This window comes from Mustela putorius, unplaced genomic scaffold (assembly GCF_011764305.1).
Source record: "Mustela putorius furo isolate JIRA1106 unplaced genomic scaffold, ASM1176430v1.1 tig00537248_pilon_pilon_pilon, whole genome shotgun sequence".
Lineage (NCBI taxonomy): Eukaryota > Metazoa > Chordata > Mammalia > Carnivora > Mustelidae > Mustela > Mustela putorius.
Window position 1 is genome coordinate 5,703,230 of NW_025422387.1, and position 12,730 is coordinate 5,715,959.

A 12,730-nucleotide genomic window follows, 5' to 3' on the forward strand; every position below is an offset into this window, starting at 1 on the left:
GAAACTTCCCTGAAGCCCCCCACTCCCCAAAAGAGAACTCCCTCCTCGTCCCCTTCCCAGAGCAGCACCTTCGCCAGGGGAGGGTCGCAGCAGTTCAGCCCTCCACGCCGGGGTCGGTGCCTGATGGGCCTCGCGAGGATCCAGGCAGCTCCCCCGAAGGTTGAGCGGTCGGGGAGCCCAAATCACCCCCCGCGAGGGGTCTGGGTAGTATGTGGGGTCCCCTGTCCACTGTCCCGAGCCCCGAGCGCGGGGCGGGGTGGGACACTATTTTTGGGAATCCTAAGAGGCTGCTGGTCCCGCGCTCGTGCGGGCCTGGGACCAGGGCAGCGTCGTTTCCGCCCCGAGTTGTGCCAGATAGACGCACGTCCTGGTTTTAATTCTTCCCCCCACCCCCTTGGGCTCTTATGTGGGTAAGTGCTCGTGAATTAGTGTGGCGACTTTTCCGCTGGCAGAGGGAGAGTAATTGCTTTTGCTAATTTTAGAGCGCAGAGCCCGCTGGGCATAGACAACCTACCTGTTCAGTACATCTTTGTCCTTAGCTGGTGACCATCAGAAAGCTGGTGGGCACCTAGGGGGAACCCGACTAGTTTCTTTTCCTCTCCTGGTAACATTTTACTCGTTTATCCAAGTGTCTTGTTTTGAAAGGGAAAAAATATATGTGTGTGTATATATATGTTATATATTATATACATATAATTTCTAAATCATTAAACTTCTATATGTATGGGAAGGGTAGGACGTGGATTTTTACTTAAAATATTTTTAACAACGAAAAACTTGCATCTCCGAGGTGGATTTTTATTTCATTTATGTAAAAGTTTTCCTTTTGTAGATTAAAGGAAGCCTCGAATTTTTTAAAGCACATTGGTTATCCTTTCTACTATCTTTTGACTCATTTTTTAACAATAATAATCACTGATTCATAGTTTTAGATTTAATGTTTTACAAATATGCAGCTCCACCCCCCCAATTAAAATCTATTTCAGAGCAAAATGCATGCAGCCCCAACTAATGTCTTTGATAAAATAGCATCTATTCATTTCTTAGTTAAAAACTCTTAGGGAGCACTGAAGTAATTTTTTAAAATTTCTTTTCTTAGCAGTTCATTTTTTAATTCCTTTTTTAAATTGCTAATTTTAAAAAATTACCTGCCTGCAAAATTTCTGCCAGTTCTTCCCATATTAAACAATTGATACCCTCAAGCAGGAAACACTAGGAACCATGGTAAAGCTGCTTCAGCAGTTAAATAATCAGATATTTAATTTTTTAAAACTTAAGATCACGACCAGTTGACTTGGGCTTATCTTTCTTTTTCTGGCCTTGGGCCCGTGAACACATTTATCCAGTCAATGGAAGAATTCAGTTTTGATGCAGTGGGTATTCACAGATAGAATTAGGCACAAAAATGTCCTCATGGAATTTACAATTTAATAGAGAAGAGAAACCATACATGAGTCACTAGTACAAAACAGAAAAATAACTCTAGGGGCGCCTGGGTGGCTCAGTGGGTTAAGCCTCTGCCTTCAGCTCAGGTCATGATCTCAGGGTCCTGGGATGGAGCCCCACATCGGACTCTCTGCTCAGCAGGGAGCCTGCTTCCCCCTCTCTCTCTGCCTGCTGCTCTGCCTGCTTGTGATCTCTTTCTCTATCAAATAAATAAGATAAAACCTTTAAAAAAAAAAAAGAAAAAGAAAAATAACTCTTGGAGAACAGTGCAGATTAAATGTGGTTAGCCTCCAGGGCAGGTGCTGCTGCCGTTATTCTGATGGAGAATGTGGGAGATAGCTTGAGAATGACTTCCTGGAAGAATGTGCATTTGGAGGGCAAACCCTGAAAGACGGTAAGGATCTGCACCTGTGGAGATCGGGAGACAGTTTTTCTAGGTAAGAAAACAGCATTAACTGAAGACAGGTGAAAAAATTAAGGAGCAGTAACTTTTCAGTCGGGTGAAATTTAAGAGTGAAAGGTAACAGTTTGGAAAAATGAAGGTGGGAAAACTCAACTGAGTTACATCTGAAAAATCAAAATTCAAGAAATTTAGAATTTATTTTGTGAGCAATGAGAAGCACACAAACGATTTGGAATAGGAGAGGCAGGGGCCAGAAAACTCGAGGCTGTTTCCTTATTGAAGGCACAGGGAAACATAGGCCTGAATTAGTCAATGGTGGCAGAGTCGATCCCTACAGTCCATAACGTCAGTGGGTGAAGAGTGCTTGGTGGAGGAAACCAGAAAACCAAAGAATGCACATCGAGACTGAAGCTTGCAGCCTTAGCTTGGCTTCATTTGGGTGTGGCTGTGTACAGTTATGTGCCCACGGTTGCCAGATCTGACTTGGAAGAGAAACTGGATGTCTGGATTTTTATCGTTAAAAAAAAAAAATTTCCCACTTTTTAAACATGGGCTGCTAATTAAAAAAAAAAAAAAATTAGAAGCATGTCTGTAGCCTACAGATTTTTACCCCTGGGTAGTTGTGGAGCTGAATGGGAGAGATGTTATTGTAGGTGGGATTTATTATTCATTTGTCCATATGAACTCAGTGTTAATTCAGATGATTGCTATCCTACCAGATGTATATACAAAACATGGTATTCAGTATTAGCAGTATATACTGAAACATTCAAAATAAAGTCTTCATATCCTGATTTCTTTCAATAAAATAACCCTTTTCACAGCATTTTGTATGCCCCAGAGAATTAATACTCTTCATTCCTACTTCCTATAAACTTAATACTAAATTTTTTCTGGAATGTTTGTTACCAGTACTGAGGAATTTTATCTCTATTTTTAGTTATAAGACCCAATTATGAGTGATCAAATCAAATTCATTGTGGACAATCTCAATAAAGAGCCTTTTAGGAAGAACTATAATTTAATCACATTTGATTCCCTGGAGCCAATGCAACTATTGCAAGTTCTCAATGATGTTCTGGCTGAAATTGACCCAAAGGTAAGAATTTTCTCTTTCTTGTGATGAAAAGGATAGCAGGAAAGTCATTTTCTGCCTCTAAATATCTGTGACTCTTGGGCCTTATTTTTCATGCCTGTAAAGTAATAATAAATGATGTTTAAGATTTCTCTACTAGCTTAAAAATTAGATTATCTGGGGCACCTGGGTGGCTCAATGGGTTAAAGCCTCTGCCTTCAGCTCAGGTCATGATCCCAGGGTCCTGGGATGGAGCCCCACATCGGGCTCTCTGCTCCACGGCAAGACTCCTTCCCCCTCTCTCTCTCTGCCTGCCTCTCTGCCTACTTGGGATATCTGTCTGTCAAATAAATAAATAAATAATCTTTTAAAAATTAGATTATCTGCTTGTACCTTATTTAGAAATTATTTCCCTGTTCCAAACATAAATTGATTTGGTCCTAGAAAGAAAATGCTCTTACAAAAGGTTTTATTGTGTTGCAAGTTAGGTCATGTCCCTTATACACTGGTCTTTTCTACTGGATACTTTTTAAGCTTGATATTCTTCTTTTTTTTTTTTTTAATTTTTTTAAAAGATTTTTATTTATTTATCAGAGAGAGAGGAAGAAAGCGAGCACAGGCAGACAGAGTTGCAGGCAGAGGCAGAGGGAGAAGCAGGCTCCCTGCTGAGCAAGGAGCCCGATGTGGGACTCGTTCCCAGGACGCTGGGATCATGACCTGAGCCGAAGGCAGCTGCTTAACCAACTGAGCCACCCAGGCGCCCCATCTTTTTTTTTTTTTTTTAAAGATTTTATTTATTTATTTGACAGAGAGCACAAGTAGGCAGAGCGGCAGGCAGAGGGAGAGGGAGAAGCAGGCTCTCTACCAATGAGGGAGCCCAATGCCGGGCTCAATCCCAGGGGCCTGGGATCATGATCTGAACTGAAGGCAGCCGCTTAACCGACTGAGCCACCCAAGCACCCCAAGCTTGACATTCTTAATACAAATCCTGATCTGACTTATATGTACCCTCACTTGGAATCTGGGGGCCTCCATACTTAATCTGTTTTTTGAGGAGATCATTGTGCCTGTTATGCTCTAGTAGAACAATTTTGTCAGTGAGTTTAAATATTTTTCTTTGTTAGATATACAACAATAACATATTTTTTCAATTTCTTTATCTGTTAGCAAGTTGTTGATATCAGAGAGGAGATGCCAGAGCAAACAGCCAAAAGGATGTTGAGCCTTCTTGGTATCCTTAAATATAAACCTCCAGGAAATGCCACAGACATGTAAGAATTTGATCACATGTTGCTTTCTTAAAGCTGTGCTTGAATATCTACACTTTCATGGGCTACAGTCTTTCTAGGCAATACCTGGTCTCTGTGTCAATGGCTTTAGTACGTCACTGAGTTTCAAAATAATCTTGAACTTTTAATATTATTTTGTCATGTGAAAGTCTTACATGGGTCACTTTTCTCCCCAATCCAAAAAAAAAACAAGGCAAATTCCACGATTCCATTTTATCATTTATCTGCCATCCTAGATAAAAATAATCACTTAAGCTTGCCCAGTAAATGAAGTATTAAGGCAGACTACCAATTAATGGTTCCAGTACAACCTTCCCCTATAGTCCAGTGATATATTCCAGGCCTAATTTTATGTTTATTGTTGATATACAGAATGACTTTAGAATAGCCTTGGTTTTTTGTGTTTTTTTTTTTTTTAATAGTCATGGAAAGCCATCAAGAAATTGTAAATTAGGATTTGAGCTTTTATCTCTTTTCAAGGTTTATTTGTTATAAGCCAGGGGTGAAGGATGATCACCTGCTTGTGTTTATTTTCTTTTTATAGGAGTACCTTTCGTCAGGGTCTGGTGATTGGAAGTAAACCTGTAATTTATCCAGTACTCCACTGGCTTCTTCAGAGGACTAATGAACTGAAGAAAAGAGCATATTTAGCTCGTTTTTTAATAAAACTTGAGGTACCAAGTGAGTTTCTTCAGGATGAAACTGTGGCTGATACCAATAAACAGGTATACAATACACAAATGGTATTTTTAAACGATCTGTAGATGTCAGGATGCACATGTTCAAATACCTGTTAATTTCTCTTTAACTTATTTGCTTCTCTTCATTTCCAGGTGGCACCGAAAGGTAAAATGGCTAATAATGTTCAACTATAATCACGTATGAAAATACCGACTTTTGCACACAAATACCATTTCAGTAATAGATAGAAGAAAATCCTGAAATTAGGATTTTAGAGTAATTTATTACTTAGGAAATGTGGGTAGAGAGGATTTTAGGTTTGGGAATGCAGAGCACTTTGCTGATCAGTTAGATGATTATACGATTTGTCATCCAAGTCAGAGAGAAAGGTACTATCATAATAATTACATGAAGGCAAAAGTATAAATTGACACTATCCCAGACAAATCAGGACCTGTGAGCCCCTGAGAGGATTTTGTACAGGCAGAGAAGCTAGGCTTGAGATCTCAGAGGACTTCCCAGTCAGGCAGAAGATAGAGAAAGGGCCAGGAGTTTGAAATTTCGATGTACTTTTCTTCTAGAGATACTGAGTTCTGGCCTTATAGTCTTAAAGCTCTTGACCACTTTTGGGGTGCCTTGGTGGCTCAGTAGGTTAAGCCTCTGACTCTTGTTTTGGCTCAGGTCACTATCGCAGTGTCCTGAGGTCAGGCTTGTGCTCCGCCTGGAGTCTGCTTGGGATTCTCTCCCTTTCCCACTCCCTCCTGCTCTGCTCCCTCCCCTCCCCACTCACAAGTGTCTATGCTCTTTCTTTTTCCTTCAAATAGATAGATAGATAGATAGATAGATAAATTTTTTTGTTTTAAAGTTCTTGACTACTGAGGATTCTGGCTGGTCTGGATCTTGGTCCTGGGATTTCAAAGCACCTTGCTGATCAAAGACTATGGAAAAAGGAGATTCAGGCTTAAGATTTCAAAGGACTTTGAGTTTTTTTTAAAGTGCCTATGTTTAGCCCTCTTTGCTTTTATTCTTGCTATATGCATAGACTGATTGTGCAGTTTGTTGTGAATAGTTTGTCGCTCTATCCCAATAGATTATGAGGTCTGTGAAGATAGGTATCATGCCTTATCCATCTGCATTTTCCTCCAGGGTTTTGTAGAGTTGTTTCTATACAGTATGTGCTTAAAATTGGGATTGAATCAGAACAATCAAAACTAAGTGGTTTTTCATCCGTTTATTTTGTTATTTTGGATAGCCATGACAGTTAGTCAAAACAGAGTCAATATTGATCTCTTAAGACATTTTGGGTGTTGAAAGACTTATGTAAATAATCATATCAAATGTTATAGTAGAGAATCACATGGGAGATGTCATGGGAGAATTACAACAGAAGGAGAGTACCCCAACTCCTACATTTGAAGGCTTTACATAATGTAGAAAATAGAGAAGTGTAAATGTGAAATATTTTCTCCTTCTTACACTCCCCCATCAATCAACTTGATAAAAACTAATTCCTCTGGAAAAAAAACACCTAATTTTTCTGGAGGAAGTTTATTAATAGCTTTTATTAAATATATACAAATAATTAGTAGAAAAATTAATGATAAAGACATGTTTATTCTTGAAACGTGTGCGATGTAAATCTAAAATGACTTACACATTTAGCCAGTCATCTAGCACAGAACCTAATAAAAAAATACATGTTGTCTTCCTGAATGAGGAGTTCTAGAATAAATTCTGTCAGTGCGCACAAAAAGTACTATTTTTAAAGAATTTTGGGTAAGAGTTGTGATTTTTCTCATTCATTCAGCTACTTTTTATTGAATATATCAGTGATGCCAGGATCCAGGGATACTAAATTGCACTGGATAATAGGATTCTTGTCCTCTTGACTCTTGCTGTCTAATGGAGGAAGACAGACAAGTAACTAGGCAATTATAATTTTATATGATTTTTATTCTGATATCATGACACTCTGATCTAGAATAAGTATAGGACTAGAGAAGTCTTCTCTGAGGATTGTGGTATCATGCTGAGACCTGACAGATGAACTGAAATTATCCAGGTAATGGATGAGGAAGTCATAGAGTATTCTCAGAGGTAATAGGCTTTGTAAACTGGACGTGGATATTCCAAGGATTGAAAGCTCACCATAGCTGGAGTATAGAATGTGGGTGAGGGAAGTAATCAGAGAGGAAGATGGAGAAGTACTTAATGACCAGATTATACACACCTACTTTTTTTGTGTCTTATATAAATGTTTCAGGATGTATTTTTAATGCTGTTATATAATGATTTAAGTAATCACTATGAGTTAGTTGATAACCTGATGAAGAAAAGTCTCCTGGATCTAGTCATTAGTTTATAATTTTTTAATTTGTCTTTTAGTATGAAGAGCTAATGGAAGCCTTTAAAACTTTGCATAAAGAATGTGAGCAACTTAAGACATCTGGATTTTCTACAGCAGAAATAAGAAGGGTAAAGCAAAGAAAATATAGTAACAATATCTTTTTTAGATTTGAATATTAGTTTTTCCAGCTTGTTTTGTTAATTCAGTATGAGTCTTAAAACTATATGGGAATTAGTGATAGCAAGTGACAGATTTCCTTTTGTCTAAACTTTGCTCATTCTTTACTGAAGAAATTAATGATACCAAGGTAAATTCACAATATGTTCTTATGTACTATATAGATTCCTAACATGGATTTTAAAAAGATTACATTGTGGGTCTACATTGTGGGTCTTTCTTTCTCTCTCTCTCTCTATATATATATGTAGTAAAGAATATATATTACATAAAGTATAAAGTATATATCATATATATATATATAATAGAAAATAGAGATGAGAACAAAGAAGATAAAAATCATCCAATTGCTATCCATTCAGGCTTTGTGTGTATATTTATATTGGTAGGTATTTGAGATCATACTATATACATAGTTATTTGTATCTTTCATTTTTAATAATTGCGTGGATATATTCACACTGTTATCTTTCTAAGCATGATTTTTAAAATTTTTCTTTAGAGAGGGAATGGGAGCAGGAGCAGAGGGAGAGAGAGAATCTTAAGTAGGTTCCATGCCAGCTCAGCCCAACATAGAGCTTGATCTCAGAACCCTGAGATAATGACCTGAGCAAAAATCAAGGGTTGAGTGCTTTACCAACTGAGCCACCTAAGCACCCCCTAAATACGATTTTTTTTTTTAAATTTTGGTGGTGGTGAAGCAAAAGAAGAAGAGAGAGAATCTCAAGCAGGCTCCACGCCTAGCTCGGAGCCCAACATGGAGCTTGATCTTATGACCCTGAGATCATGACCTGAGCCAAAATCAAAAGTCAGTTGCTTAACCCACTGAGCCATCCAGATGTCCCTCAATATGATTTTTAATTACTAAATAATTTTCCATAGTATAGAAAGGTTAACCATTTTTTGTTTTTTATTTTATTTATTTTATTTTTGCTATTATATAATGCTATGATCATGATTATCATATATAAATTTATTTGGGGGTATCTGTAATTGTTTCCTTAGGATAAATTTATAAAAATTAATATTTTTGACACATGTTACTAAATGATCTCCAAAAAAAATTTAACATTTTCACCAGGTATATAGATTCTTTCCCAAATGTATGCTAACTTCACTTTCATGAATTTTGTATTTTTAGAATTCCTGAGTTATTCCATGATATCTTTATTTTCTTAATCAGGAAGCAATAAAAGTTGCTTCCTTAGAGAGGCCTTCCCTGATTCCCTAGATGGATTAATTTCTCCCAATTCTTTTTGTTTCATAATACTCATCACATTTATAATTACTTTAATGTCTGTCTTCCCAACTCTCTTTATGAGGGCAAGGGCCATGGTCTATCTTGTTCATCACCGTATCCCTAGTGCCTTTTTCAGTACTATGCACATAGTAGGTTCTCAATAAGAATTTGTTGAGTGTATCAGGAATGAAAGATAAGCTCACAGTTAGTGGGGAGAAAGACCTATAAATAGGATACTTATGGTATGAAAGAAGAGTGATGGACATTCATCCACTGTTCCTCTGTTATGTCGTGTGAATAAACTGAAATGATGAAATGACCAAGAATCTAATCATTTTATTTTCATTATTGCCAAAGTATTCTTGAACATGTTCTTTTTAGAAAATATGATAAGCAAGAAATAGAAAATAATTCACTCATAATCCCACACTGTAGAGATAAGTACTATTGACATTTTAGTGAATATATTTAAATCTTTTCCTTGTATTGTGCTATATATAAATGTTGTAATCTGCATCTTTCAGGCAATGTCATACCATGAGTTTCTCTGTTATTAAACATTCTTCTGCATAATTTATAATGACTTTCATGGTATTGTGCTATAGTTAATTTAGTAATTCTCAGACATTTGGTAATTTACACATTTTAGATATGACTAACATCTGTGAGACTCCTCGTAGAGAAGTCTTTGACCTTCCATGTGTATTTTATTAGGACAAATTCCCAGACATGGAATTACCAGACTTGATGGTATATATATATGGAATACACCACATGGTATATATGTTGTGTGTGTATGTGTATATATATGTATGTTTAAGACTTTTGATACTGTTCTTCCGTACCATGCCACCAGTGGTAAGAGTGCCTAGTTCCTCAGATCCTAACAATACTGAATACTATGTATATTTTTCTCTTTAGTTTACTGTGATAGTTAGGCTATTAGTTTGAGTTTAGGAAGGAATTTTTGTTTTCACTAGAAAATATTATGGGGCTGATTAAAAGGAAGGCTATTTATTTTTGAAGTCTTTAGTTTTAGGAAGGGAATTGGTTAATTGGCAAAAACAGACACAAATTTTTGTCTTGAAAACACCATAGCCTTAAAAATAATTTTGATGGGAAATTGGCAGAATATATAGTTTGATATTTAACAGAACAGATGGCATGTCAGCCGCTGTTGCTCATGGTTTTAGACCTGTACACTTTCCATTATAGAAGACTTTTGAAAAACTGTGTGCCCATATTTGGAATCAGAACACAAATGTGCTGGTTGGCAGCTTTACCTTGCTACGTTATAACCTGTTTTGGTTGTTTTTCTAAATGAACACTAAGCTGCCAAATAAATTATCCTGCATAAAGAACCCTAGGGGGAAATAAAATAAAACCCTTTATCCAAAAGAGGATCTTTGTTCCTTAACGATCTGGTTTTAAGTAGGAAAATGGCTGATGCACAATCATATGAAAATTTTATTTGAATCTACAAAGAATGTTTTTTTCTTATAATGTCTCCTTGACTACTTTTTAGGATATCAGTGCAATGGAGGAAGAAAAGGATCAGCTCATTAAGAGAGTTGAACGTTTGAAGAAAAGGGTAAGACAAGACTTAGCTCTGTAAGACTTTGGCCTCAAGTCCCAAGGACTTGCAAAAATTTAGGAATGGTAATAAGGATTAAGCAAGGCATGGGTGTACATCTGAGGATCGGCTCAAATAACATTGACAGAAGGGGAATCTCCCTAGGCAGTAGCCCAGAACTTTGAGAGACCTGGAGTCTGGAACTTTACTGTCATCTCTAGGGAGTACTGTTTGCCAAAAAGAAATGATAAGTGGATGTCTGAGTCACATGACACGCTAATTTCTTCCTTGAACTTGACAGTAACATGTACTACTTATTCTCTTACTGTAGGTGGAGACAGTTCAGAATCATCAACGGATGCTTAAAATAGCAAGGCAACTTCGAGTTGAAAAAGAGAGAGAAGAATTTCTTGCACAACAGAAACAGGAACAAAAGAATCAGGTATCCTCATAAAAGTTTATATTCTCATAATGAAAGAAATAGTTCCTTTTGATCGTTCAAATGTAAAGAAAAAAGAGTTCTACAATTGTAGAAGTTTGTTTACAGGATGGAATACTCTTAAGAGGATTTTGTGGCACCAACAGCAGTAATACTATTTTTGGGGTTCTGTACCCAGTTTGTATCTCTATACTACCTTTTGGCCTGTGTCTAACTCCTGTTGACCCAACATTACAGAGCATTCGTTGTAATGGTAAGCATTAAGATTAACTGCTCATAAAACTCATAGGCTGGGTGGCTCAGTGGGTTAAGCCTCTGCCTTCGGCTCAGGTCGTGATCCATGTCCTGGGATCGAGCCCCGAATCAGGCTCCCTGCATGGCGGAGAGCCTGCTTCTTCCTCTCCCTCTGCTTGCTCCCCCTGCGTGTGCTTGTTCTCTCTGTCAAATGAATAAATAAAATCTTAAAAAAAAAAATTATAGCATCTCTAAATAGTGTCCTGAGATTCTGGGGCTATAAGAATATCTATTTTTTATTCTGCTGGTCACAGTATCCACTACAGTTTATTCCCGTGGCAAATAAGCAAATAATGAAAAGACTCAAAATCAACCATACTCCACATTTTTAGACTTTGCCTTAAGGCAAAAATAATTTGGCTAGAAAGGATTACTTCTATTTTATTAAAAATCTGTCTTAAAACTGAGTAGGCATATACATTAAAAATATACTTCAAATCAGCTCCATTTCCTATTCAATAAGATGTTTGACTCTTTTGGAACTTGACTTGGCATCGTGGTGGTTCCACTGTGCCAGTAAGCTGCATTGCTTGGGCCCTGAATGGTACTTAGCATCAGGGTCTTATTCTAGGACATCATTTGTGAGAATGCTAATATTTCTTAGAATTAAGAAAACGAGGTTAGGGGCACCTGGCTGGCTTAGTTGGTGGAGTGTGCAGCTTTTGATCTCCGGATTATGGGTTCAAGCCACACATTGAGTGTAGAGATTACTTAAAAAGAAAAAAAGAAGAGAAAAAAAGAAAACCGTGTTATAACAAGTAAAGCCTGGTGTGTATATTTCTTTACCAAGTATTTTTCCTTAATTACTAAGTACAGCCAATAACTAAAGATTGACTTTCTGAAAGCTTTTTTTTAAAAAAAGCTTTACATGAAAAAGTATTGAGAAAACCAGTTACATTTTGGGCTCAACATAGTAATTTTCTTAGTTCTTATTATTTATTCTTTTTACATCACAAGAATTGTGTGGAACTTGTATTTTTCTTTGCTTGTCTATGTGAGTGGTAGGTTTCAATAGACTAAGCAAATAATGGATCTATTTGTATTTTAAAGCTATTTCATGCAGTGCAGAGACTGCAAAGAGTACAAAATCAGCTGAAAAGTATGCGCCATGCAGCAGCAGATGCAAAGCCTGAAAGTAAGTGGAAACTATTATATAATACAGATGATCAGAGAATATTAGTTTAAGTCAGTAGTTTTCCTTAAAGCAGTCAACTCACATTAATTAATTATAGTCTAGTGATAGCTAAGCATTTTAGAGTGTCATTTCCTAGTTGATGAATGAGAGCTCTGTTGAAGACATCCTTTAGTTTTTACCTGGAATTTTATACTTCCCATTCACTGTTTGGTCAGAGAGTGAAGGGTGTGAAAACCACCATGGACGGAGGCTTTCTGATGAAGGAGCATATGAAACACTTAGGATGGACACTAGCAAAAAGATGGGTGGGGAATAATTGTTTTAGAGCCTGGGCTTACAAAAAAAAAAAAAAAAAAGGAGTAAAATGTTGGACCCTTAAAGCTGAGTGTTTATTCATATATTGGGTAGTGCTAATGACATGGGTATCCCTGGCTCTGTTGTCATATTAGCTTTACTTAGAAGATAAATTATTGTAATATTTCCAGATTATACCACCAAACCCATCCTAGGTATTTTTAAAGTTTTTTTGTTCATCAGAAGGGAGACCATGTAAATTAGAAAAGCAGTGGAAAGCTCTCATTGGTACTGGAGAAATATTTCAGTATAAAAATCTAACTATTCAAGGATTAAT

At 37.0% G+C, this 12,730-nt stretch overlaps 1 protein-coding gene across 8 annotated transcripts in view; it reads left to right on the forward strand.

The window, feature by feature from the left end:
• Positions 1-12,730, forward strand: part of IFT81 (intraflagellar transport 81) — a 197,068-nt gene that overhangs the window by 110,349 nt on the left and 73,989 nt on the right. For 6 of the 8 annotated variants that reach the window (XM_013056513.2, XM_045073696.1, XM_045073695.1 and 3 more), the window contains exons 2-8: positions 2,790-2,948; positions 4,092-4,195; positions 4,758-4,938; positions 7,280-7,369; positions 10,184-10,249; positions 10,563-10,673; positions 12,015-12,099. In XM_013056513.2, coding sequence (XP_012911967.1) covers positions 2,805-2,948; positions 4,092-4,195; positions 4,758-4,938; positions 7,280-7,369; positions 10,184-10,249; positions 10,563-10,673; positions 12,015-12,099 — 781 coding nt within the window. In that variant the 5' untranslated portion in view covers positions 2,790-2,804. Of the gene's footprint in view, position 1; positions 411-1,740; positions 1,884-2,789; positions 2,949-4,091; positions 4,196-4,757; positions 4,939-7,279; positions 7,370-10,183; positions 10,250-10,562; positions 10,674-12,014; positions 12,100-12,730 lie in introns of those variants that run through there. The other 2 variants (XM_013056518.2, XM_013056519.2) reach the window with 2 other exon arrangements.